This window comes from Rhodnius prolixus, unplaced genomic scaffold (assembly GCF_049639745.1).
Source record: "Rhodnius prolixus isolate KJV_2025 unplaced genomic scaffold, Rpr scaffold_8, whole genome shotgun sequence".
NCBI classification, from domain to species: domain Eukaryota; kingdom Metazoa; phylum Arthropoda; class Insecta; order Hemiptera; family Reduviidae; genus Rhodnius; species Rhodnius prolixus.
Window position 1 is genome coordinate 14676639 of NW_027411593.1, and position 26752 is coordinate 14703390.

General features: G+C 35.1%; 2 protein-coding genes across 9 annotated transcripts in view; both read right to left on the reverse strand.

Annotated features, from left to right (window-relative positions):
- LOC141451553 (protein Aster-B-like) overlaps positions 1-26752 on the reverse strand; it is a 177468-nt gene that overhangs the window by 120895 nt on the left and 29821 nt on the right. The window lies entirely within an intron of this gene.
- Positions 4053-10575, reverse strand: LOC141450922 (coiled-coil domain-containing protein 85C-like). The gene is given in 2 exon segments (XM_074121841.1): positions 4053-6256; positions 6259-10575. Coding segments are annotated over 2 exon segments (660 nt in total). The 5' UTR covers positions 6700-10575; the 3' UTR covers positions 4053-6037.

The following is a 26752-nucleotide window of genomic DNA, read 5'->3' on the forward strand; positions in this document are numbered from 1 at the left end:
TGAACCTGGACCGGAAATGATGCTATTCACCTTCTAACAATATAAAATATCATGTATCCGAGACACTATTGTCTGATTTGGAACATTCGAACAGTTATCATCATCAAGGTAATTGAGATTTTTAGTGTATCATTTACCACTTACTTTACTCTCTACTTACTACAATCCTGTTATATTTTACAGTTAAAAAACTTCTCTTAGTGGTAAGATAATTACAGACGTCAAGATTCAGATGTTAGCGGCATTCACTTAATAGGCTTTCTTGTGAATGTAAGTTAACTGTAGAAAAATTGATGGAACTGGGTTAAAGCTCACGGTTAAATTTCTTTAACTAAGTATTCTTTAAAAGAATTTTAGAGTATATCAAGATTAAACGAGATAATCTGCTGATGGGTTTTTTGAGATAACAACATCTAGAGAAATTAGGCTTATTAAAGACCTTATTAACCGCAGGCATTAAAAACTAGATCATCGTCAGCAGGCGAGACGTCTCATATTGATCCATATTGATTGGAGTAATTCAACATTATTCCATCCACATTTGAAATGGTCAATTTCCAATCAACTTAATTCTATTAATCTGTATTTTTGTTAGTATTTATTAGACAATCCATTTGCAAGGTGTAGAAAAGTATTTTTTTATCACAATAACTGGTTATTAAATATTTACTGAAAAACCGGCGAGAAGTAAATCCACAAGAAGAGACCACCAAACCACCGCAATAAAGGGACGTAAAATGTTTTTATGTAAAATAAAATGATTTATATGATGTTTTCTCACACCCACAATGTCAGAATTCTAAAAACAGGTGAATTTGTGTCCATATTTCAATTTATATTTTAGTGGGATTATAAGTTTCCCGAACATTTTCATATCCTGTAAAAATTCTCTTCATTTATTTTCTTTTATATTTATACTAGAATAATGTTTAATTTTTCTCCAAAAAAAAGTGTTTTTACACAATGGTCTGTGTTTCCACCGTAACACAAAAAAGGGGAAATCACAAAAAGAAGTTGAAATTTGTCAGCAGAACAATCAGGATACGCCATAATAAGTGTTTCGGTCTAAATCTGTCTACAGAAAGTAGATTTTTTAAACGGCGGGACGGGACCGATACCCCACGGCACCGCAGCCACCAAGAGGCTTATTGTGCCTTCCCTTAAGTCTAGTAGGTGAAACCTCCTCTTCTAAGAAGGTTGAGGGCTTTCTCTGCCAGTTCCTTCTGCGCTAAAATCTCCTCTGGTCTCAAGGTACCAAAGATATCGTAGCGCAGTCTCTCGATTGCAAAGCAATCGAATAACAGGTGAGAGGCCGTTTCTTCCTCTTCCTGACCACAATCTGCACAACGGTTCCGAGCTAATAAGCCCTACCTTGTGCAGGTGCTTCCTGAACCTTCCGTGCCCTGTGAATAGGCCTGTAATGAGTGTGATCTGATTCCTGCCCAAACCTAGAGTCACTTTGGTTCTTTGTTTGCAAAACATGGGCATAACCCTCTTGCTGTGTTTGACCCCAGGAAGCATCACCCAGTTCTTTTCGTGTTCTCTCCAGTACCAATCTCTGAGAGCCTCACGAACTGTACCCTTGATGATCCCCAGGACTGGTTCAGGGCCAATGAAGGGAGTACTAGCTCCGTTCCTGGCTAACTGATCGGCTTTTTCATTCCCCTTGATACCCACATGGCCCGGCACCCATTCCAATCGGACTTTATTGTGCCGAGCCAGTTGATCTATGGCCTTTTTTACATTCCCAGACCAGGGAAGAGGTAATTCTGAAGGAAGAAAGGGCCTTCAGTGCAGCTTGACTGTCCGAAAAAAATGCAAAGCTCCCTATTTCTAAGATTCATTCACAGATTTTCCTCAGCGCAAGTTTTACTGGCAAAAACCTCGGCCTGAAAGACGGTGGCATATCTCCCAAGAGCACTCTCAATGAGTACCTTAGGTTTAGCCCCATACACTCCAGCTCCGATCCCGCAGGCCATCTTGGAGCCATCTTTACAGAAAATAAAAACTGCTTTACAGAACCCGCAACTTATAGATAAACAATAATAAGAATCTAATGAGAGATGAAATTTAACACAAATTTTGAAGAATAACAGCCTGATTGGAGGTTTCACTTTGCTGAATAGGTTTTCGTCTTCCTAGAGATTCCTTCAAAAAATGGCTCATTTTAAAATATATTTAAATTTTGCGAAGTGATTAGAAAGAAACACACGAATCTAACACTTTAATTTAAAACCTTTTTTTAATTACTAAGAAAACACGATTAAATACGAGGAAAAAGTGAGGGCACTTTTCCCCCCATAAAATACACTTCATTCCCTGCGTAATGTGCGCTCATATCAGATACATATTTTTTATGGATATTTAAATGTGTCCAAAATTAAAATTTTTAAGACTGAAGGAAATTCTTCGAAGATTGTGTCATTTTAATTAATGGATTTTCCACTTTTTTTCTTGAGATTTTCGCAATAAACCACTCCTACGATTATCATAACACTTCAAAACAATATCAAAATAAATAAAAATATTTCGCAGCATTACTAGAAATGCTTTATTCGATCCACTACAATAAAATACACTGCATTTGCCGTTGAATTTTTTCCTCACTGTTACAGTAACTATATAAATAAAAAACTACATTTAAAAAAAAAAATATTAATTTGACATTTATCTGTCCCAGAGAAAGGGTTTATAATCTCTCGCAATATAAGTACAGACCAAAAGAGTAGAGGGCCTTGTAACAGATAAAATTCCACAGCCTGCAAAATTGTTTTTATCTCTCACTAATTAAAAACTGAGCCAAGAGAACAATCAAATTAGCATAGAAGTCTATTAACATAACTTTTTAGCTGGAATATTGCTCTCATTTATAATAATAAACTAGAATATACACATGAATACTGCTTTTTTTTAAATTTCCTCGCGACCAGAAAAATTGAAGATTTACGAGAAAGAAATTTGAGATTCGTCGCCAAAGCAGACACTCAGATAATGTAGATTTTAGTCAATATTATAAAAGTTTTTCATACCGATGTTTAAGAAAAATCACTTCATTGCTATTTCCGTTTGATTTTTGCCGCTAACTTTGTCACTTCATGTACCGGTAAACAAACAGAATTTAACTCTGTGTTTGATGTGTATACTGGTAGAGAACGGAGCCAAGTATACTCTATCCACACTACTCTGTACATATGCAGATGACACAGCCATACTAGCTACAAGTACACATCCTTCATCAGCTTCATACAAGTTACAGACACACAAATAGAATCCTGGGCAAAGAAGTGGCGGATTAAAATGGAACCTACAGAAATGCCAGCAAGCCACGTTTACTCTCTGACGGGGCTCCTGTCCACCTGTCCTCTTCAACACAGCAATCCTCTTCCTTGTACAGATCTGGTGCGCTACCTTGGGTTCTACATAGACAAACGACTCACGTAGAACCCACACACTAGACTTAAAAGACAAGCAATGACAAAACGTGCGAAACTGTTTTACAGACTTCTTGGACGACGCTCCAAATTGCCCATAGAACCCAAACGCTTAATATACAGTATACTATCCTCAAACCTGTGTGGACTTACAGGACTAGAGCTGTGGGGTTCAGCCAAACCAACAAACATACAGTGCAAGACATTTCAGTCAAAACTCCTCCGACAGATAGCTGACGCTCCTTTCTGTGGTGACTAACCTCTTACTCTTCACAACGACCTCAACATTCCCTTCATAGACCAACTCGCCAAGACTAAATACCAAAAATTCCATACTACCCTCTCGACTAGCTCTAATCCTCTTGTACTGTCTCTCGCTTCCTCTGACATCCCTAATACTCCTCGACAACTGAATCGCCAGTGGCCCCGCGACTTCCTTGTAGTCTGAAGGCCTAAACGCAATTATTCTCCTATCTCTCCTCTCTCCTATATATATAAGTTCTATTAAGCTGGATATAGTACCAAAAATTATTGTAAATGATAGCATTGCAATACCTTATGTAGAGTCTGCTAGATGTTTGGGAGTGACCATTTCGAATACCCTGTCCTGGAATAATCATGTCAGTGATATTTCAAACAGTATTTACAAGTCACTGTACCAGCTAAGACTCCACAAAGACTTGCTACCTGTACCGCTCCGTAGACAGCTGGTCAGTACACTGATATTCCCTTATTTGGATTATTGCTGCCTAGTGTATGCTGGTTTGACTGCGGAACTCAACTTAAAGCTAAAACGATCACTAAACTCATGTGTCCGTTTTATATTAAATGTGCGAAAAGACGAACATATAACAGCACATTACCATGAGTTGGGGTGGCTTAATGTTGAGTTCCGCAGGAAATATTTTAAGGGCAATTTTCTGTACCAGTTGTTTAGGACGCAGACTCCACGATATCTGTTTGACATGTTTACTGCTAAGGGTGTACTGGACTTACGGACTACAAGGACTGTCCACACCAGACTGTACATACCAACTTACAGGACTGCTACCTATCAGAACTCTTTTTTCGTCACTTCCTGTAGACTGTGGAACGACCTACCAACGGACCTTACGAACAGGAAAACAATTTTTAATTTCAGATTTTTATTTTATGACTATTTATTACAGGAATTTAGGAGGAAATAGTTTATTTATTTATTTTTATTATTTATTCTAGTTGTGAAAGTTATAATTTTTTCTTATTAGTTTATATTGATTGTAAATAATTTTTTGTGAACAGCTGTTTGGATTTTATTTTATATTTATTATTTTAACCGAGAGTTTTTTTGAGTTTATTATGTAAATTTGATTTATTTTTGTTGCCCTTAAGGGACATGAGTCCCAGGGCATAATAAACGTATCTTTCTTTCTTTCTTTCTTTCCTATAGAGAGTGCTACCGCTGGGTAGTTTCTCTCCTCCTGTTCTCCTCCCGCACCAGTTCATCACTCTCTCCATATTTACTTATTGTATACAACTGTATGCAGATTGTAAATTACAAAATAAATTTAAAAAATAAAACAAAACAAAAACTGTGTTTATTGCTAGTTTTATTTTTTCTGCTGGAATGATCGCATAAACACTAAAAACGTTTTTGTGGGGCGATTCAGAGAAAAATTCAAAACGATACTGCCACTGAAAACTTGATATTGTTAAGTTTTTTCTTGATGTACTCGTAAATCGTTGATCAACTCACACACACATCTTATTTCAACAATTTTTAGAAAATTTTGTTATTTGAAAAAACAAAACCGTGAGATAGATTTTTATATCAGATTTTCCTATTTATCTTACTATGATCTCAGAATTGAGACACCCAGCGTGTTCATTAAAGCACGCCTACTGTGAGATAATCAGCTAGCCTTACCACAGAAACAATACTAATAGCATTGTAACTAAATTGTAGTAATATCTAAAGAGATTTGAAATCAGTATAAAAAGTTGCGATAGAATTTATGAAAGCAATTCTAAAAAAAATATTAATAACAATAATCAATAAAAACGACCTGTCACACCGGTTTATTTTTCAATAAGATTTTGCCACAATAATAATTAAAAAACTGTTTCGGAATATCTGGTCCGGTTTCTTTGTTTTACAGACATCTAGCTAGATAATCATTTATCTACCTTTTTCTTACTTGATTTCGCAAGGGAGAAATTCAGCACTTACAAAAGATAGCACAGCGATAAAGGAAACTTTGGGCAAATTTTATTTTATAAAACAGTGTTTCCCAACCTTTTTTTTGGTTCGCGACCACTTGGTAGTACATCATGCTAAATTGTACCACTTCGTAAAAATGATTGCATTTCGTGAAATTTGTTATTCCGAGTGTGTTATTTTACTATTATTACCTTTATTTGTAAAGAGATACAATGTATCTGTTACAAAGGAGTTTAAGTTCATGTTCACTTTATAAACTGTAAGATCTTAGTTTTAACACTTTTTTTAAACAATTAAAAATTGCCTACATATTCTTCTCTTCAAAATTATTAATTAATTTACAAAGTTCTTCTTTAGGATTATTATATTTGTGCCCAAATCTACTAAATTAATATCTTCGAAGCATTCAACTACCTGTAAGTGCCTGTACAACACTCTGTGGTGGTGTCAACACTTCCTGTTCCCTAAGAGGTACTGGAGTTCCAAGTTTTTGATGCAAACCTCGGTTTTCTTCTTCTAAAAGTTTAACCCTAGCTTCCAATTGTTGAATATACCCTAACATTTGTGGAGTATCATTATTTGTGGAGTTCTGAGATACTGGGCTAAAAGTGTTGTGCGGTGGTGGTGGCATGTGTGTGGTTCGTCGGCGTTTGTGCTGGAACTGCTGCCGTCTCCATCGTCTCGCCGCAATGCAGCTCCACATGCTCGACACATACCACTACGTTCACCGTCCAAGTACAAACATAATTCCTTTAGCTCCAAGTTATCTTTGATCAATTCTTGTTGCTTGGAATCTAACTCCCTAAGTTTATTTTGATAAGCTAAGACTTCCTGTCGCATAACAGAAACTGTATATCGACCAAATCTCTGCCATTCTCGTGCAAGCTTCCTTCCTTTCTGCCTATCATCATCCAGAAAGCAGCAAAGATCTCTTCTTAAATCTTGATTGTCATCAGAAAGGCGTTGATTTACTTCTTTAAGGCCACGCATTTCTGCGGCCACTCGACGTGACTGTTCTGCAGCTAGTCGAGCAGCTTCTGCATCAGGTTTTCTAACAAATTTGAGCATATCTTAACTACCTGTAAGTACCAATTAATTGTTTGGATAGAGCTTACTCATTACAATCATTCTCTTTAAGGAGATTTTTAATCAGTTATCATTTAAGTTCTGTCGCATGATAATTCTTTTAAATTTTCTTGATCTTTTATTGTTAATGACGTAGCTTTTCCTAAATTTTCTTTATAGAAGGGATTAGAAATCCAATTATTATTATTATCCAAGTATTATTTGTGTTTTTGGGTTTCGGAAAATACTCCATGAAAGACAATTTTAATCCTGTTAAATGTGCTATTATATTTTCTCGTATATCTTGACACAAACTAACCTTATTAATATGTACATATTAACAACTTTACTGTTTTAATATTATTAATTAAAATAATTTTTATGAATTATAGGAAAAAAAAAGTTTCTATATTTTTATGAATTAATTTTTTATGTCCGCCATTACTGATTATTTTTCGCGTACCACAGGTTAGGAAACGCTGTTCTAGAAGATTCTGGTTTGGAACAACCCAGTGAATACTGAAGAAACATGAATCAAAAATTTAGAATACGTTCTGCGAGAAATACGAAAGAATTAATGATGGATCTGTGGTATGCGCTAAAAAAAAAGTAAGCTAAATAAACGAATGTTTACCTAAATATATTTTAGGGTATTTTACAATTATATAGACTATTTGGAAGGTGGATGGAAAGGGCCTCCTAAGTAGATGGGAGATATTCAGGTCTCGGCTTCCTTTCGTGTTCAATGTAAACTCTTTTGGAGACGGCTATAAATAGTCTCATCTGGTGGCTGTGTGAGCGTGTAAACTGTCGGCCATTCGGCGACCTGGTGAATCACTTAATCAATATAAAATTGGATAATTCTTATTAAAACACAAAAAAAACAACAGATATTCTGGTATTTTTAGCTCTATGAATAGCAATTATAGTTACTAATTTTAATAACCTGCTTTTACACAATTCTCGATGTTTTGACTTACAATAGGCAAAAAAAGTATTTGCACAGCTGTAATTTGGGATCTCTTGACATGTAAATAAAACAAATGCCCTAACAAAAGAGGATTAACGTCACCTTTGGTACTGTCTATACTCCCTTTACTAGATTCATTAGTTTTAATTGTGTTTTCAACTAGTGCATTGAGATGGCTCCAAAATCTAGAAAAATTCCTGTGAGTGTGAAACAGGAAGTGCTTATATTACATCGTGCTGGAAACAGTAATAGAGAAATCGGAAATAAAGTAAATTTATCGTTTTTAACAGTGAGGTATATCATTAAAAGAGGAACAACAGAAAATAAACAGCGAACAGGTCGACCAAGAGCCTTAAATGAACGGGAGAGGAGGAAGGTCGTCAAAGACACGCTGAGGAAACCAACTCACAGCGCTCAAAAACTTGCGCATGACCTGGCGTCTTGTTCAGGAAAGACGGTTACACCTCAAACAATAAGAAACGTCCTTCACAATAAAGGCATACGAGGCAGGCGACCCTTAAAAAAGCCATTTATTAGTGAGGTTAATAGGAAAAAACGTCTTGAGTTCGCCAAAGAATTTGTTAAAAAACCTGTTGAATTTTGGGAAAAAATTATTTTTTTCTGATGGAAGCAAGATTGAGGTTTTTAAACCACAAAATATAATAACAATCTGGAGAAGAAATAAAACTGGTTTGAATACAAAAAATATATTAAAAACTGTTAAGCATGGAGGAGGATATATCTTGGTTTGGGGCTGTATGGCTTATTCTGGGGTGGGTAATTTAGAAGGTTTTGAGGGCATAATGACAGCTCGGTCTTATTTGGAGGTGTTGCGAGGCAACTCGAAGGCAAGTGCTGTAAAATTATGTTTGGAGAACGATTTTCATTTCCAGCAGGATAACCATCCAGAACATACGGCCAACATTACAAAAGAATGGCTCCTTTATAATGCCCCAAGAAGATTACTGAACCCACCTCAATCACCAGACCTGAACCCAATTGAAAATCTGTGGCATATTTTGGACAGGAAAGTCCGCCAGACCTCTATTACAAGTAAGGAGCACTTAAGACAAGTGTCAGTTAATTCCTGGAACAATTTATCAGATGAGGTGACAAGAAATTTAGTTGAATCAATGCCAAGGCGTTACAAGCCGTAATTGAAGCTAAAGGTATGCACACTAAATATTAAGGACAATGTTATGATTGGTTATGGGTCAACCAAATTATTTTTTGAAATGTTTAACTAGGTGTGCAAATACTTTTTTTGCAGTATAAAATAACATTATGTTCTTTATACTTAATTTATTTGACTCTTTTGCATATTTATATTTATCATCTTATAGTGCTTGATTTAAGAAGTTAAATAAACGTAATTTGGGTAAAAAAGCGAATTTTTTTTATATGAAACCTTAAAATAACAGGGTGTGCAAATACTTTTTTTGCCTATTGTATGTACTCAAATTTTCGGTTAGTAAAATATAGTTAATTATTACTAACATTAACTAGATTCTGCACAATACGAAACCTGTACATTACGCCCCGAAATGGCACTTTTAGCGATGAAAATCTCAGATAATCCATTACAGTGCATTACGCATAAATTTATAATCTATTTTAAGGCTGTTCATGGAACCAGATAGTGGTTATCTCTAATGCATTTTGCGTGCAAAGCACGTATCTATTTCCCGTATGATAGTTAACGATGATAAATTGATGAAAAGAAAATACCACAAAATTGAAGGAAAAAAATAATGACGTGACCAGAGAAGTTCCCAATTTCCTAAAAAGTTTTTATCTGGCGGAAGTATAGTTCCTATGGAATATTGATGGCTGTGGATTAAGTAAAATTTCAGTGTAAAGGAAGTTTTTAATGCAATTTTTTTTTTTAATTGCAATAAGAGAAATAGGGGAAATTGGGTTTCCCAAAATCAGATCGAACTATTAGCTCTACATTTCTAGCTGTTTACCTTTAAAGATTTAGTAAGCTGTGGATAGAGTGTTTTATCTGGTAGACATGGCTAGGCGGTAGTAAAAGATTCCCACCTTTCTTCCGTTGCACTTGGAATGTATGTCGGCACCTACCTCACTAAACGCAGTCTACACTTTGCCAAGATTAAAAGCGGGCTTTAGAAACTTGTTCCCTTGACCTCGTCAGTTATCCACCCAGTTGGGAGAAACAGATTTTTTTTTTACAGTGAAAGAGATATCGCTCGCCTTGGTCTGCCAAGTTACAAAGAGAATAGGAATACAAACCCACCCACGCAATTGCAAACCTCTTTGCTGTAGATATTTATTGGGCCATTGTCCGGTTATATATGTTATACTTCTTCTCCAGTAGATGTACTACGATTTCCCCAATTCCTTTTTCAAACTAAGTGAACGCTTATTCTCAATTGCAGCAAATCTTTGCTCGAAAATGCTTAAAAAATCTTTAAAATAAAAGGGAAAGGTTACTGCTAAGCAAATAAATGAAATTATTGTTGTAATTGAGAAATGTAAATTCGACTAAATGAACAATTCCAGTTTGTGCAATTAAATAAATTTGTTTAAGCTCACTTTGCAACTGACATACTATCATGCTACAAGAGGAGATTTCTTTTCTGAATTAATACAGGGGTTTTGAAATGCGTTTATGCTATTATATAAAAATTATGACTAAAATAATGAGATAATAAACACCATCTAATGTGACATTTTAGTCATTCTCTTACTAAATAATGAAAGTAATACTATCACGCCAAAGTTTCAATTTCGAGCTTCTAGCGGAAATTAGGGTTTTCTTAAGTCACCTGTAACCGAAAAAATGGTTTGTGCGTGAACAAAAGTATCTCAAAAACAAAAAAATTGTAAAGAACTGTAACTTTACATTTGATCCCTTTAATCAATGAGATTTGTGGGAACCCTACAGTAACTTAGAAACCGAAATCCTAAACTGGAACTACTACCTTACAGAATGTTTTGTATTTTTTCACTTTGTTCGAGATTTTTCTCGAATATGGCCGCGACGATCAATTATATACTTCTTTCTCACACTGTACTCATCGTAGTCTAAAATGTTTATTCCAAACGATTTCGATTAAAGATACTTTTGGGATATTAAGGTTGAATAAACGTTAAATCCAAACATTTTAAAAATAATAGTTACTTCTAATTTCGACCCTGAAGTTAAGATTTTATTTTATTTTATCTTTTTAAATTAGAAGTAAATATTCACTAAGCAACTTTTTAATTTAAAAGAAAGAAAAAGCAACTTTGAATCAGTCAGCTAACTTAGAAATGTTATAAACGGGAAATTTTGTAATTTCAGGACATAATGACAGTAATTAGAAGGATGGCAGAATAGTAATTGTAAAAACCAGTTTATCAAATAACTCTGTAATTAACTAGAAAGGTTGAGGATAATTTCTGTATGAAAACCCGATGCATTTGTTCTTTATGCAACACGCTGTAGACTTCACGCAGTGTTCCTGGATATTGCAAATAATATTATGACCTATTTTAGTCAACTTTCTGTCTAGAATAATTTATACTAGAACTAGAACCAAGATCTTTTTCTATTAGATAATGTAATCACTAGACTGCTCTTTAAAACTTAAATAACGTCTTTGATGAAGGGCACCAATGTTTTACGAAACGTTACTAGAGCCAAATAATATTTTTTTTTTTGCGTTTATTTATGCTACAATCAGCGCTTTAACAGTAATAACAGTGATAACCGAGTAACAAATGATTAGTAACGAGTGGAGAAGTTACCCAGTGGTAACACTTCCAAATATTAGATGGTTAGTCACTCTCTTCACTTGAGAGATCACGAGGCCACTGTCTTATAAGACGTCTTGTCGGGTTGTCAGGAAGAGTTCTAGAAAAAAGATTTTGAGCAAGAGGATTTATATGAGATTGCAGGCTGAAGTGGAGTTTTCTGTATCGTGTTTAAGCAATTTGGGTGACAAAAGGAATGAATGTTAAGGTCAGTGTGTATAGTCAGGTTGGGAGTCATAAAACGGAGCGTTTACGATAGTTCGAAGTATTTTAGATTGTAGCGATTGAATCCTTTGGAGATTGGAGCGTTTGGTTGAACCCCACAGCTCTATTCCATACGCCCAGATGGGTTTCAAAATAAAAGTATAAATTAGTCTTTTGTTGTCCAGAGAGAGTTTTGATCTATCGTCTAAGAGTCTTTTAAGAAGTCGATAGCGTCTGTTTAGTTCTGAAACCAAAAAGGTAAAAAAATAATATTTTCTGTAACTACTGCCGAACTTTCTTCTCCTAAATATCTGGTGAATTACCAAACTATTCCCTTAAATTTTTCTTAATGAGCACTTTTTTGGATAACTAAGTGAAGAAAGATAGAGATTCTAGATTATTTAATATCCGTTTTAAATAATGAAAAATCCGGTACGTTGTACTCCTCATTGTTGAATTCCTCCATTTTCGAAATTTAGTAACACATTTAAGACTCCTTTATAACATATTTTGAGTTAATAGAATCGTTTTTTGAATAAAAATCGTTATTTCAATAACTGAAAATAGAATTAGTTAAAGAAATAACATTCATAGGCCAACTCTTTTATCTATTTCATAATCTTTGTTATCAACCTTGCTCTTTCATCTCCTTAAGTCTTAAATCAGAAGTCATTGAATCTGTATACTATAGTTCCGTCACAAGAACAGGCCGAAGAATCAGTTATTCTGAAAATGGTACAATTTTTAATAAAGACTGCATTTACAGCATTGAAGTATTCTGTAGAAACCTCTTTTTGTTTTTCTGTTTTGTTTTTTTTCACACCATCGTTCAGTTCTCTCTCGTTGCACATGCATTTTAAACCAAGTATGCAGTCGAATATTTGTCGCCAATTAATGAAAAAGTTTAGGAACATAACTTCTCATTTGCTCAAAGTCTGCTAGTTCGCTTTCTTCGAAGCCTTAACAACTATTTTTTGTTCATCTTTTGCATTATACTCAACAATGAGATAACGACAAATAATGTTGACTTTGACCGAAAGAAGAGTAAAAAAGAAAATACAACCAAAATGCGTAAAGAACGTAACTGAAATATTTAAAAAGCGCTAGCAATAAATCTAGGAATGTATAAAATAAGATTTGTAAAGATACATGCTTGTTAGTAACGTTGTCCGATAGAGTGAGAAAGAAAAAATAAGAAAAAATAGGAGATTATTTATTGATTTCACCCTTAACATATTTCATTAAAGATATGAAAAATTGTCAAACACACCAGTGCTAAATCTAGCACCAATATCTCTTAAGGTCGTCAGATTGTAGAGTAAATCTTGTACGTTCACCAGCTTAATACACATAGATTACAATAATGGTATTGCCGGAAAATACATAGAGCATACCAATCATACTATACAGCTGTGTTTAAAAATAGTATCATAGTTCTTATTCAGGAAATACTATTGCATTTATAAATAGAATAATAGTGAAAAACTATTTGCATAATATTAAATATCCATATATATGAATTTATCGTTATTTTGGTATTTAAAGTGAAACCTAATATGGATCAGATAAAAGCCAAATTATACATAATTCTTTATGACTATTTGATTCTTTGTATAAAGTTTAATTATAGTTTTTTAGCCCAGTTTTATGTACGTCGAAAATATACGCAAAAATGAACTAAGATATGCAACGTCATTATTTATTTATTTTTAGAATATGAATCAATTATTTTATCGATAAAATTCTTACTATTGTTAAATTTGTTTTAAGATCGAATTTTCACTAACTAAGAGCAGGTAATTTCATGTATCAATTACTTGTATCGATGTTATCAATATCAATGTAATCATCATGGCAATCGGCTATATGGCAAAATAACATTGCACGCGATATTTTTTTTTAAGCAATCCAATACAGGGTGTAAAAACTAGCAAATTAGGTCGTGATAGTTAAGCAAAAGACGATGTTGAGTTTCTGATACCAATTATGAAGGAGGAGAGCAACCCCAGCCACAAATTTATTTCTCAAAACCTATGAAGGTTGGATTTCTTTGTTTACAATACGATCAAGGAATCGTATGAGCTAAATGATTAAATCTCGCGTAGAAGAAGATAAGGCCTATACGTTTTTTTGAGGGCAACTAGTTTGGAAAATCAAAGTCTGTAAACAGATTGCTAGAGGCAAATTCACAGTTTCCTAAATTTCTTTATATAAGATAATATATTAAGTGAAATAAGATACATTATCGATACTTCTATGTTACAGTAGAATTATAAATGCTTGGTATGGTAAATTGCACCTGAACAAATATAGCTAGCATTTATCAAGTCTTATAATTTTAAAATGAACAAATATAATTATATATATATTATTTATTTTAAAGTCGTACTGTTTCCACACTTCAATTTTTTATTTACAGTGGTAGCAATTCATTTTTCTAACCAGTTTTTTTCTCTAAATTAAAAATATGCACGACATAATACCTTCACTTACTGGTAACAGAGTGAGAAGAAATTATAAATAATAAAAGAAGCGCGGACAAAATTAAAAAACAAAAACAAAAGATAAAAGCCATAAACGGAAGAATGTTGTAGTCACCGACAGTATGTCCACCTTTAACAATCTGCCAACGTATCTACAGTCACCAGTGGAAACAAAGTAACAAAAGAATGGTGTGCACGTACTTAACCTCCAACTTTGTAACAGGAAATAACAAAAAAATAGAACTATCAACATATTAATTATTTAGAAATATTTTACAAACGGATATATCATCTGTAGTGTATGTGTGACCCGACAGAGAATGAAATCTTCTTCATTTTATTGTCTAATGAATGTCTAATTACGAGTACTACAACAAATTCAACCAATTGCCTAAAAAGGCAGTTACCAATGTCTATATTTCGTTAATATTAAGCACAAAGCAGGTTAGTTTTAGGCTTTTTTTTAATGAGATAACCAAATAAGAGGAACAAGACTAGCCCATTTATGAAACATTTTAGCAGCAATTGAATTATTTATATCCCGCCCCCCCAAAAAATTTGAATTTCAATAGCAGAAAAATTAAATTAAATGAACAAATTATTTATGCTTTTTTTTTTGACAAACTAAAGTGAAAATTGATTTCATATGTGATTAAAATCAATTTGATTAACGATTGAAATTAAATTAATTCGGTGATTAAAATTAAAGTTCAATTAAATTCTCAGATTTAATCATAATCTTTTTAGTTTGATTACGATTTAATTTGAAATTTATTACGATTTAATTTGAAATTTAGTTCACTAATTAATTGTCATATGATTAAAAATTAATTCTAATTAAAATTAAATCAATTAAATTGTATAGTATTTTTAATCAGTGCACATCTCTACAGGGTGAACCAGTAAGTATTGTCCATAGGCCTACTGTGGGTAGTACATTTAAAGTGGAGTTCAATTGACGTATTGGCCAACTTCATATTTTCCACTGTTCTTGAGTGACGTCACTTTAATTTTTTTTCTGAAATCATTACTTTTTTCCAATAAAAATGTTATTACTCAGAAAGTTTTAGTCCGAATTCGATTCTGATGACACGGTTAGAAAGACAGATAAACTTTCTAAAAATTGATGCCATTTCAAAGCATAAATTATTCTCCAAACAGCCTGAATCTTCCTCCGAATGCTGGAAAAATAAAAGTAATCGAAATTTTAAGACAATCTACTTTAAAAATTGACTACTGGTCCATCTAAAAGTGTTTTAAATGAATTAAACAACTGGATAACTAACACTCTTGAGTGCTCGTGAACTCGTTTTCTTGCAAAACAAACGTAATTTCTCATACGAAGATGAAAGGAATCCTGGAAAATGATAAACCGTTTGAAAGCCCATTAAACAAGGAAACTTTTATAAAAAGTGCCCAGCACCTAGGTCTGATAATGATCATATAAGGGCCTAATGAGTTTTCTTAAAAATTTCGATTACTTTTATTTTTCCAGCATCCGGAGGAAGATTGAGGCTGTTTTGAGAATAACTTGGTGTCAATTTTTAGGAAATTTATCTGTTTTTCTAACCGTGTCATCAGAATCGAATTCGGACTAAAACTTTCTGAGTTATAACATTTTTATTGGAAAAAAGTAATGATTTCAGAAAAAAAATTAAAGTGACGTCACTCAAGAACAGTGGAAAATATGAAGTTGGCCAATACGTCATTGAACTCCACTTTAGATGCACTACCTACAGCAGGCCTATGGACAATACTTACTGGTTCACCCTGTATATAAAATTAATTGAATTCTTAGTAGAAGTTTCCTGTAAAACGTATTATAACTGTTGATCACGGATACCTCGGACTATAATTATACAAACGATTGACTAGGAATCTCCAAATTAATTCAAATTATCTTTGCATTTAACGAACGCTAGAGATACTAAAACCAGACTAATTGGCATAAGATGGAAACGTATGTTTGTTTACAGAAGACTTGTGGATTATCGATGCTCGCATAAATTTGTTCTTTACAGATCTAAAAAAAAACAACTAATTTCAACATAATTGATTCCATTAAAACTAAAAATCTCGTGTCGAAGCTCCTTATTTTAGGCTTCCAACAGGGCGATCTCTCTCTCCCTTCGTGCAGACTAAAAATCTAGACAATAAATCGCCGCAAGAATTTGTTTTCTTTATCAAAAATACTTTCTCTTTTTTTTTTCACAAATTCTTTCTACAAATACTTGTTCAAAATCAATGATGACGACAGAGGAATCGTTGGCCCACGAGCTTATTGCCTTATTTTTATTAAATTTATTATATTTTCGTAGTAACTAACTGTAAAATTCTAAATGAATAAAAATATATATATATATATACGAGGGTCGTTTGAAAAGTCCGTGCAAAAATAAAAACTACTTAATTTTTTGGGGTAAACCTTTTTTATTTTTCAACATAGTCTCCTTTTAGGCTTATACACTTCGTCCAACGCTGCTCTAGTATGTTGATCCATTCCGAATAATAGGATTTGTCCAAGTCTGAAAAATAGCCATTCGTTTCTGCAATCACCTCCTCGTTTGAATAAAATCTTTTTCCCGCCAGCCATTTCTTCTTATTGGGGAACAAATAGTAGTCCGTGGGAGCCAAGTCTGGAGAATAGGGGGGATGTGAAACGAGTTGGAACCCTATTTCCATTAATTTTGCGACCCACAACTGCTGAGGTGTGAGCTGGTGCGTTGTCGTGATGGAAAAGGACTTTTTTGTGGGCCAATCGTGGGCGTTTTTCTTGCAGTTCGGTTTTCAAACGGTCCAATAACGATGAATAATATGCTCCTGTAATAGTTTTACCCTTTTCCAGATAGTCGATGAGGATTATTCCTTGCGAATCCCAAAAGACAGTCGCCATAATCTTTCCGGCCGAAGGAACGGTCTTCGCCTTTTTTGGCGCAGATTCCCCCTTGGTAACCCATTGTTTAGATTGTTCTTTGGTCTCAGGAGTGTAGTGATGTATCCATGTTTCATCCACAGAGACGAAACGACGCTTAAAGTCCTGCGGATTCTTCTGGAACAGCTGCAAACCGTCCTTGCAACACTTCACACGATTTCGTTTTTGGTCAAGCGTGAGCAAATCGCGGCACCCATCTTGCGGATAGCTTTGTCATGTCCAAATGTTGATGCAAAATATTATGTACCCGTTCATTCGAGATGCCCACAGCACTAGCAATCTCACGCACCTTCACTTTTCTGTCATCCATCACCATATCATGGATTTTATCAATGATTTCTGGAGTAGTAACCTCAACAGGGCGTCCAGAACGTTCAGCGTCACTTGTGCCCATATGGCCACTCCGAAAATTTTGAAACCACTTATAAACTGTTCTAATCGAAGGTGCAGAGTCACCATAATGTTTATCAAGCTTCTCTTTAGTCTCCTGAGGCGTTTTGCCTTTCATAAAGTAGTGTTTAATCAACACACGAAATTCTTTTTCGTCCATTTTTTGAAAATCACTCGACTTCCTCGATTCAAACGAATGCCAAACACAAAGAAATGGACCGATCTGGCTGAAACTTGGTGTGTGCTCTTCCAAGAGATGCTACTAACTAAACATAACCTCGATACGCGCCAGTGGTGCTATCTCTCTGACTTTGCACGGACTTTTCAAACGACCCTCGTATATGATAAATGAGCATTAAAAAGTGACGTCAGACCAGGAGAATGGACAGACATCTATCCATTCTGATTTCATGCAAACGTCCGCTGAATACTGCTGAGAGTTTTGTGTTAATACAGCAAATTATTTTAGAATTAATTGTAAATTAACAACGATTCAACGATATTATTCAATCAAATTACTTAATACGCTATTTCTTTTACATTTTGATGTCTTTAATGAGTTTTTGTTTTCGGTTTCAGATGGGGGATGGAAAGCTACGAAAATTATATTAAGTAAAAAAAAAACGTTTCCAGCCAGTGAATCTAATTTTGCACGCTTCTCATAAAATTTTGTAGTTTCATAAAAAAACTGGCAATCAAGTGTGGTTATTCTCTGCTGAACGTGTTGTAATATAAACAAAAATTGGGAAAGAACGATATACTAGCGCTGTAGAAGAGGAAATATCGCAATCGTCTCGGAGATTTACAAATAACAATTTGACCGAAAATTGATTTAGTGAAAATGCCCAAGACTTTCTTCAAATTTTGCAATTTTTCTAGAAGTTATCCATTCTGTTTTTCACAAGTTAAATCTAGATTTTTGTGTAGATGAAATTCTACTTCTTTTTTTTCAATTTATTTTATAATTTACAATCTGTATAAATATATACAATAAGTAATAGGAGATGAATGAGATGAACTTGTGCGGGAAGAGCAGGAGGAGAGAAGCTACCCAGCGGTAGCACTCTCTATATGAGAGAGGAGAATGTGAGGAGGAGAATACGAGGAGGAGAGAGGAGAGATAGGAGAATAATGACGTTTAGTTCTTCAGACTGTAAGGAAGTTGCGGGACCACTGGCGATTCTGTCGAAAAGTAGGATAGTTAGGAATGTCAGAGGAGGCGAGAGACTGTACAAGAGGATTTGAGCAAGTAGAGAGAGCAGTATGGAACTTTTGATATTAGCGAGTTGGTCTATGAAGGAAATGTTAAGGTCGTGGTGAAGAGTAAGGTTAGTCACGTGGAAAGGTGCGCCAGCTATCTGTCGGAGGAGTTTTGATTGAAATGTTTGTACAGTCCGTATGTTTGTAGGTTTGGCTGAACTCCACAGCTCTAGTCAGTAAGTCCACATAGGTTTGAGGATAGTACTGTATATTATGCGTTTGAGTTCAATGGGTAATTTGGAGCGTCGTCCAAGAATTCTGTAAAGCAGTTTAGCACACTTCGTCATTGCTTGTCTTTTAAGTCTAGTATGTGGGTTCCACGTGAGTCGTTTGTCTATATAGAGCCCAAGGTAGCGCACCAGATCAGTACAAGGAAGAGGATTGCTGTTGAAGAGGACAGGTGGATAGGAGCCCCGTCGGAGAGTAAACGTGGCTCTACATATTTAAAAATTTAATTTTAAAGACAATTATTAGAAACAAATTCATAAATAGAACTAATGAATGCAGGGTTTATCGAAAAATCGTGAACAGTAATCATTTCCACACGATTTCAGCAGATATTGTAAATACTGTGAATATTGTAAATCTACTGCTGCAGTAATGGCTTATCTTCGGAAATTTTCTTATAAAGAAAGAGGTACTTTCAACAAAAGTTATTTCATTTTAGCTACAAAAATGTTGATACAGGTTCTGTAGGGAACTGAATGTGCGATAGAATTGCCAATAGAAAATGAACAAATACAATTTGAAAGATGTAAAAGACAACTTTTTTTTTTTACAGGTCAGCTCAAACTTAGATATGCCAAAATTAGCAAACAACACCTTCCATCACAGATAAATGAGCTCCAAAGATGAGAAAATTTACATGCAAGAAGTATTCGAATCCGGGATATCCCCTTGGGAGTTCAGTGCACTAACCAATGAGGAAATCTCTTCCCTTATCATTTATTATCCATTCAAAGTTTGTTTATTAAATTCAATTTTTTTGTGGTTATACAATACAGTTAAACTGCCCAGTTTGCAGATCTAAAAAATATTAATATCGTATCTCTTAAATTGATCCATTTCTTTTCTGATGACCAATGTTTTCAGGGGTTCATTTTTCTTTACACATATTTGAGTAAACTGAAGAGGGAGCCGATCAACAGATTTCAATATATATAATAGATAAATTTATTTATTTATTTTGCAACTGTATCCAGTACAATAAGCAAAAGTGATGAGAGATAAGGGATGGCGCAAATACTCATGCACGCCTATATATGTGTCTACGAACATGCATGTGGGCCAAGGGTGTGAATGGAGTGATCGAAGACCATCCAGTGATGGAAGCCGTTAGTTCGCCAGATTGGCAAGCTTACACAGCAACCATCCTAGGAGGTCGGCGTTAAATGTTGTGATAATCGCGAGACCACCGCCGCTTTAGTCTGCGCCGTGGATTTGAAGGAAGTGTTGTAGTGGACATGTTGTGGACCAGAGGGTTGTAATGAATGTGTAGATTTGAATGGAGTTTTATGTACCGAGATCAGGGCTATTTCAGAGACGAGAGGAATATTTAGATCAGAGTGTATAGTATGATTGGAGACGTAGAAGGGAGCGTTAACTATTGTTCCTAGAATTTTAGATTGCAAGGTTTGAAGTCGGTTGATGTTCGATTTTTTAGCGCTTCCGTAGAGCTGTATTCCGTACGCGCATATTGGGGCAAGTAGAGCGGTATACAGTGTTCGTAGATCAATTTAAAAAATAAATAAATGCAACAAAATCCAGACTGGATTAACATTTATCATTGACAGGTACGGGGAGTAATACACGCCAGAAATTACTTAATATTTAATTAAAAGCAAACACCTCGTCAGAGGTTTACGTACATGTACCCACGAGCGAGTTAATTTTGATTGTGCGCATGCGCATATGCACGTATGATAAAAAGTTAATGAATAAAAATAATCACATTTGCAGACAGGAAAAATTAACACCAACTGTGCACTGAATAAATAACTAATTTACAGTATTTTGTGCTTTTTACACTGTCTACAATTCTCATTAAGTTATATTAACTACAGTTCTTATTAACTTTACTCTTTCGTTGCAAGGGCACAGTAATTGTGAGAGCCACACACGTGTTCCAGGCTTGGGTTTGCCCTACGGCAATGAATCGATTTGTAGGAAATAGACGTCATCATCTCACCGTTGTTTATAATTTGCATCATCCCCTAGATTCGTTTTATATCAAAATATGGTACGTTGCCGAGCAACGGGAGTTGGTGATTTTCCGTCGTCACATCGAAGAAAATTATGATACGCAGTAATTGAATGGGAAGTAGTTTTTGACCACTTCCGGCTATTTGCTTTGCTTATAAATTCCTTTCTGTCATAACCTCTACAATTTACATTAAGTTTTTGATTGTTTAATAGTTTTTTGGTTTACTATCTCTCAACTATTAGTAATGGCAGATATTTACGAAACCCATTTTCGATTGTTTACTAAAAACATCCGGTGTAAACTGAGATTGCACTTAAAATTTGCATTATTGTGTACATCCTTGCGAAATGTATATAAAAGTCCATGGAAGGAATGCAAGTTTTAAGATTGCTAACAAACTCTACCACTGGGCTACGCCACTGCGACGCCTTTGGATCTACTGTGGCTCCCACCACTCTAGAGCTCACCCTCCAATCCCGGTCCTTTTAATCAGACTCTTAATTCTGGAGAGTGACTCTTGGGAAAAGTTCACAGGCCTTGGTTTTTTCCTCCCCGAGAAGTAACATCCTTAGCCACACGAGCCCCTCACACAGACACAACACGTGCAGTGCTGTTTCCTCATCTTCCTGCCAGAACCTACAGAGGCTATCATCTTCCAGGCCCATGCGATGCATGTGTTTTCTGAGCCTGCAGTGGTCAGTTAATAGGCCTTACAATTATCCTTATAGCCCCACGGCCTTGGCGGATTAATTCTGCAGTCAGCCTCGGTGAATAGCCACTAATGAACACCTTCGCCTGTCTCTGCCCAGTGGTGGCAAGCCACCACTCCTGAGACCAACTCTGCACCCATAACGGTTAATGGCCGCAGACTTAACGCACTTTGAAATCCCAAAACAGGGCTCCAGACCAACGAAGTGTCCCGCAGAGCCTTTCCGGGCCAATAAATCTGCCACTTCGTTTCCCTTACGTCCTGAACGACCCAGGTACCCACACCAGAAATACCTTATTTTGGTCACTAATTTCCTTCAGAGCAAATACACAGATGATTGCAGCTAGTTGCACAAGGCTAATGTTTACTTAAAACGTTTGTTGATAACAGACTATATCAACCTGTACCTGTCACCGAATCATATTGTGGATATAGTAAACGCAGAAATGACACAAATCAAGACCAGCTGTTTTCTGATTCATACCGACGAATGATAGAGAATATCACGCGCCCATTTGCAACAAATGCAGATACATGGCTTTAGATTTCCGGTGGCCACTGGTATAATAAGAAGGCTGTAGTTTCCTACCATATATAAATATTGACGTCATATTAAAAATAAATAAAACTAATTATAGTATATGAAAGGTGAAACACCATTTTATTTGTAGATCTCCTTTGCTCTAAACGCCATCAAGCAAGAACCAATAGGGCCTTCAAATTCTAGAAGATAATTACGTGATCCGCCTGCATAACAATATACGGTTTTTGAAGTCCTTGACTTTACAATTTATTTATATATTAAGCTAATAACTTTAAAATCAAAATGAAAAATGAATGTCCACCTTAACCAAAGAAAAAAGCAAAAAGTTCGTAGGTTGGCTACAAAGATGTGGGCCGATTTACAGCGAGGGTCGACGACTTTTCAGTGGGTAAGGAACCCTCCGGTTACAGACTGTTACCAGCCAGTTTGTCCAAGGTTACATGTCCATTAGCTTACTACTCGGTTGATTTTGCTACACTAAAAAAGAAGGCGATGACAAAAGGTAATAAATACTAAAGGCAGGAAGAAATTTTGTAAACTAGCCATTATTTAGCAAAACGGATCAAAAACAGAAATTAGTAAGTTACAAAAGTGCTTAAAACCAAGTTCTACGATAAAAGCCAGTTAAGTTTAAAAGTTGCAACGTTGGTCACTGAAAAGTCAAATGGTCTTTCCCAGCAAAATTACTTTATAATCAAACATGGAAAAATTTAATGAGTAGTTGTAACATTTTCCGCTGAAGAAAATTGTAAGTTACTCCCATCTGATTTTTCATTTTATTTTTATTTTTTAATGAATATGCATAACATGCTTGGGCAACACAATCTAGTTTTAAACACGCTTTATGTAAAAATTATTTACAGATTGAGTCTAACGCAAATGTTCCTTCTTTTTATAAACTAACATTCTAAAAAATTCTTAATTTTAATATAGAAAAACCAAATGTTGCATAATGCTTTATTTTTTAATAGTTTACGCAAATACAGGGTGTCCAGAGTAGAGTTATATGCTCCACCCACTTTTTTTTTAACGGCGGGAAATTTCGAAAAAATTAAAAACACGTATTTAATCATTTTTAGTCTAGTTTATTTTCAGTGATTGACCCATTTTTTTAAACCCCTGTATCTCGAGATACAGCATCCAACTTTTGTTTTTCAAATGGAACGTTATATTTTTTGTTGCATATTTTTATAGTATTTGAGCTCCTAAAAAAACAAAAAAATAATTTTTGAAATCGGTTAGGTTTTTCAAAAGTTATTGTTATTTAAAACATGAAAAACAAATTTCAGTTTATTGTCAAAATTACGTTATTTTTTTTTTTCAAGAATCTGTTCAAACTGGACACAATCAACGGATAGACAAGTCAAAGCTCCAGACTCCCACGCTCTGTTTGTAGCAGCACTTATGGTGGCGAAGTCAAGATCTAGGCAGGCTAGAGTTATTCGACGTTTCAGATCATCGACTGAAGCCACGGGATTAAGGATACTGTACACTTTAATTTTTAGATATCCCCCCTTGGGGTTAAGTCCAGAGATCGAGGCGGCCATTGGATGGGACAATGAGTCCCTAAACACTTTTCATAGAAATTTCTGTCCAGGTAACCTCGAACAACTCTCGCATTATGTGCCGGGCAACCATCTTGTTGAAAATACATATGTATATAGCCGACGTTGTACAGGAACATCTTCAAACAGAACTGGCAAAATGCCTTTTTTTAAAAAAAAAGGTTAGATACCTTGCACCAGTTAAGTTCTCTCTGTAGGAGTATGGGCCGATTAGTTGGATTTCCTAAAACTCCACACCAAACGTTTGTAGAAAAAAACAACCTGAACGTCGAATACTTCTAGCCTGCCTAGATCTTGACTTCGCCACCATAAGTGCTGCTACAAGCAAAGCGTGGGGAGTCCAGAGTTTTGGCTTGCCTATCCGTTGATTGTGCCCAGTTTGAACAGATTCTTTAAAAAAAAATAACGTAATTTTGACGATAAACTGTAATTTGATTTCATACTTTAAATTACCATAATTTTTGAAAAACCTAACCAATTTCAAAAACATTTTTATTTGCTTTTTTTAGAAGCTCAAAAATACTATAAAAATATGCAAAAAAAATATAACGTTCCATTTGAAAAAACAAAGTTGGATGCTGTATCTCGTGATACAAGGGGTTTAAAAAAATTGGGTCAATCACTGAAAATAAACTAGACTAAAAATGATTAAATACGTGTTTTTTATTTTTTCGAAATTTTCCGCCGTTTAAAAAAAAAGTGGGTGGAGCATATAACTCTGGTCACCCTGTATATGCCCAGATTCAGACAGCGAAACTGATGCAATAAATTTATAAAAATGGTATTTATACCCAAACAATTTAGTTAAATAAATTTGAATGCATTTTTGGTCCTCTTCCAAATCTAATTTAAGGTTAAAGGGTGTACAAATTAGGATAGAAACAGCTAGAATAGTTAGTTGTGTTGGAAGGGGTAAGAGATGATTATTTTATTCTGTTTTTAAATTGCAAAAAAACAATCTTACCTCAATGTCAAAGTATAAATAAAACAATTTGATCTAACACTAACACTACCTTCATTTACACTGATTTAAATAATAAACTGTTTTTTTTAAATCAAGAAAACCTGTGCTAAAAACAAATATTTGGCTCCATTAATATACATTTTTTACCCTATTCATGGTTATTCATGGCAAAAAAATCCAACAGACATGGCGACAGCATACGAGGGTCGTTTGTAAAGTCCGTGCAAAGTCAGAGAGATAGCACTACTGGCGCGTATCGAGGTTATGTTTAGTTAGTAGCATCTCTTGGAAGAACACACACCAAGTTTCAGCCAGATCGGTCTATTTCTTTGTGTTTGGCATTCGTTTGAATCGAGGAAGTCGAGTGATTTTCAAAAAGTGGACGAAAAAGTATTTTGTGTGTTGATTAAACACTACTTTATGAAAGGCAAATTGCCTCAGGAGACTAAAGAGAAGCTTGATAAACATTATGGTGACTCTGCACCTTCGATTAGAACAGTTTATAAGTGGTTTCAAAATTTTCGGAGTGGTCATATGGGCACAAGTGACGCTGAACGTTCTGGACGCCCTGTTGAGGTTACTACTCCAGAAATCATTGATAAAATCCATGATATGGTGATGGATGACAGAAGAGTGGAAGGTGCGTGAGATTGCTAGTGCTGTGGGCATCTCGAATGAACGGGTACATAATATTTTGCATCAACATTTGGACATGACAAAGCTATCCGTAAGATGGGTGCCGCGATTGCTCACGCTTGACCAAAACAATCTAAACAATGGGTTACCAAGGGGGAATCTGCGCCAAAAAAAGGCGAAGACCGTTCCTTCGGCCGGAAAGATTATGGCGACTGTCTTTTGGGATTCGCAAGGAATAATCCTCATCGACTATCTGGAAAAGGGTAAAACTATTACAGGTGCATATTATTCATCGTTATTGGACCGTTTGAAAACCGAGCTGCAAGAAAAACGCCCACGATTGGCCCACCTTTTCCATCACGACAACGCACCAGCTCACACCTCAGCAGTTGTGGTCGCAAAATTAATGGAAATAGGGTTCCAACTCGTTTCACATCCCCCCCCCTATTCACCAGACTTGGCTCCCTCGGACTACTATTTCTTCCCCAATATGAAGAAATGGCTGGCGGGAAAAAGATTTTATTCAAACGAGGAGGTGATTGCAGAAACGAATGGCTATTTTTCAGACTTGGACAAATCCTATTATTCGGAAGGGATCAACAAACTAGAGCAGCGTTGGACGAAGTGTATAAGCTTAAAAGGAGACTATGTTGAAAAATAAAAATGGTTTACCCCAAAAAATTAAGTAGTTTTTATTTTTGCACGGACTTTTCAAACGACCCTCGTACAATATTCCACTTTCTCAATTTTATTCTACTTCAACTAACTGTAAACTTCCGCGATAAAGGTAGTGAAAGGTTAAGAAATAAAACATGCGTAACCTATTCTTATGACATTTAGAATTTAAGTAAGGAAAAGAAAGTAAATAATATGTTGTATGATCGAAATTCCTAACAAGTAAATAATCTCTTTCGTCTAGCAGGAAATACTATCTACGAACTATTGTCCACGATAGTCCCAAGTGTATATAAGCCGTTCAGCTGTATCTATAGACCTTAGCAACCAAGTATCTATCTTGTAACCAAGGCTGTCTTTCAACCAACCCACTATTTCATTTATTTTTATAAATCGATCTTGTAAAATAGAGCATTCGTTGTTTTTAAAAATGAATAATCCTTAGTTTTTATTCCAGAAATTAAATTTTACACTTTTACTTTTCAATTGAAATAATAATCTTCTTTTTTTTAACTAAATGCTCCCACGAATCTATCATAAAGCTTTCATTAAAACAAGTGATTCTTGAAATTTTGAATTTACTTTTGCGCTTTATTTTGCATTTTGCGTTATAAGCAACAATGATAACAATAAATATCATTCACACATATCAGAGTGGAGAAGTTACCCAGCGGTAACACTCCAAAAACATACTAAATTCTACTGGCTCTCTTCATCAGAGAGGAGATCGCGAGGCCACTGTCTTTTAAGACATCCAGAAGT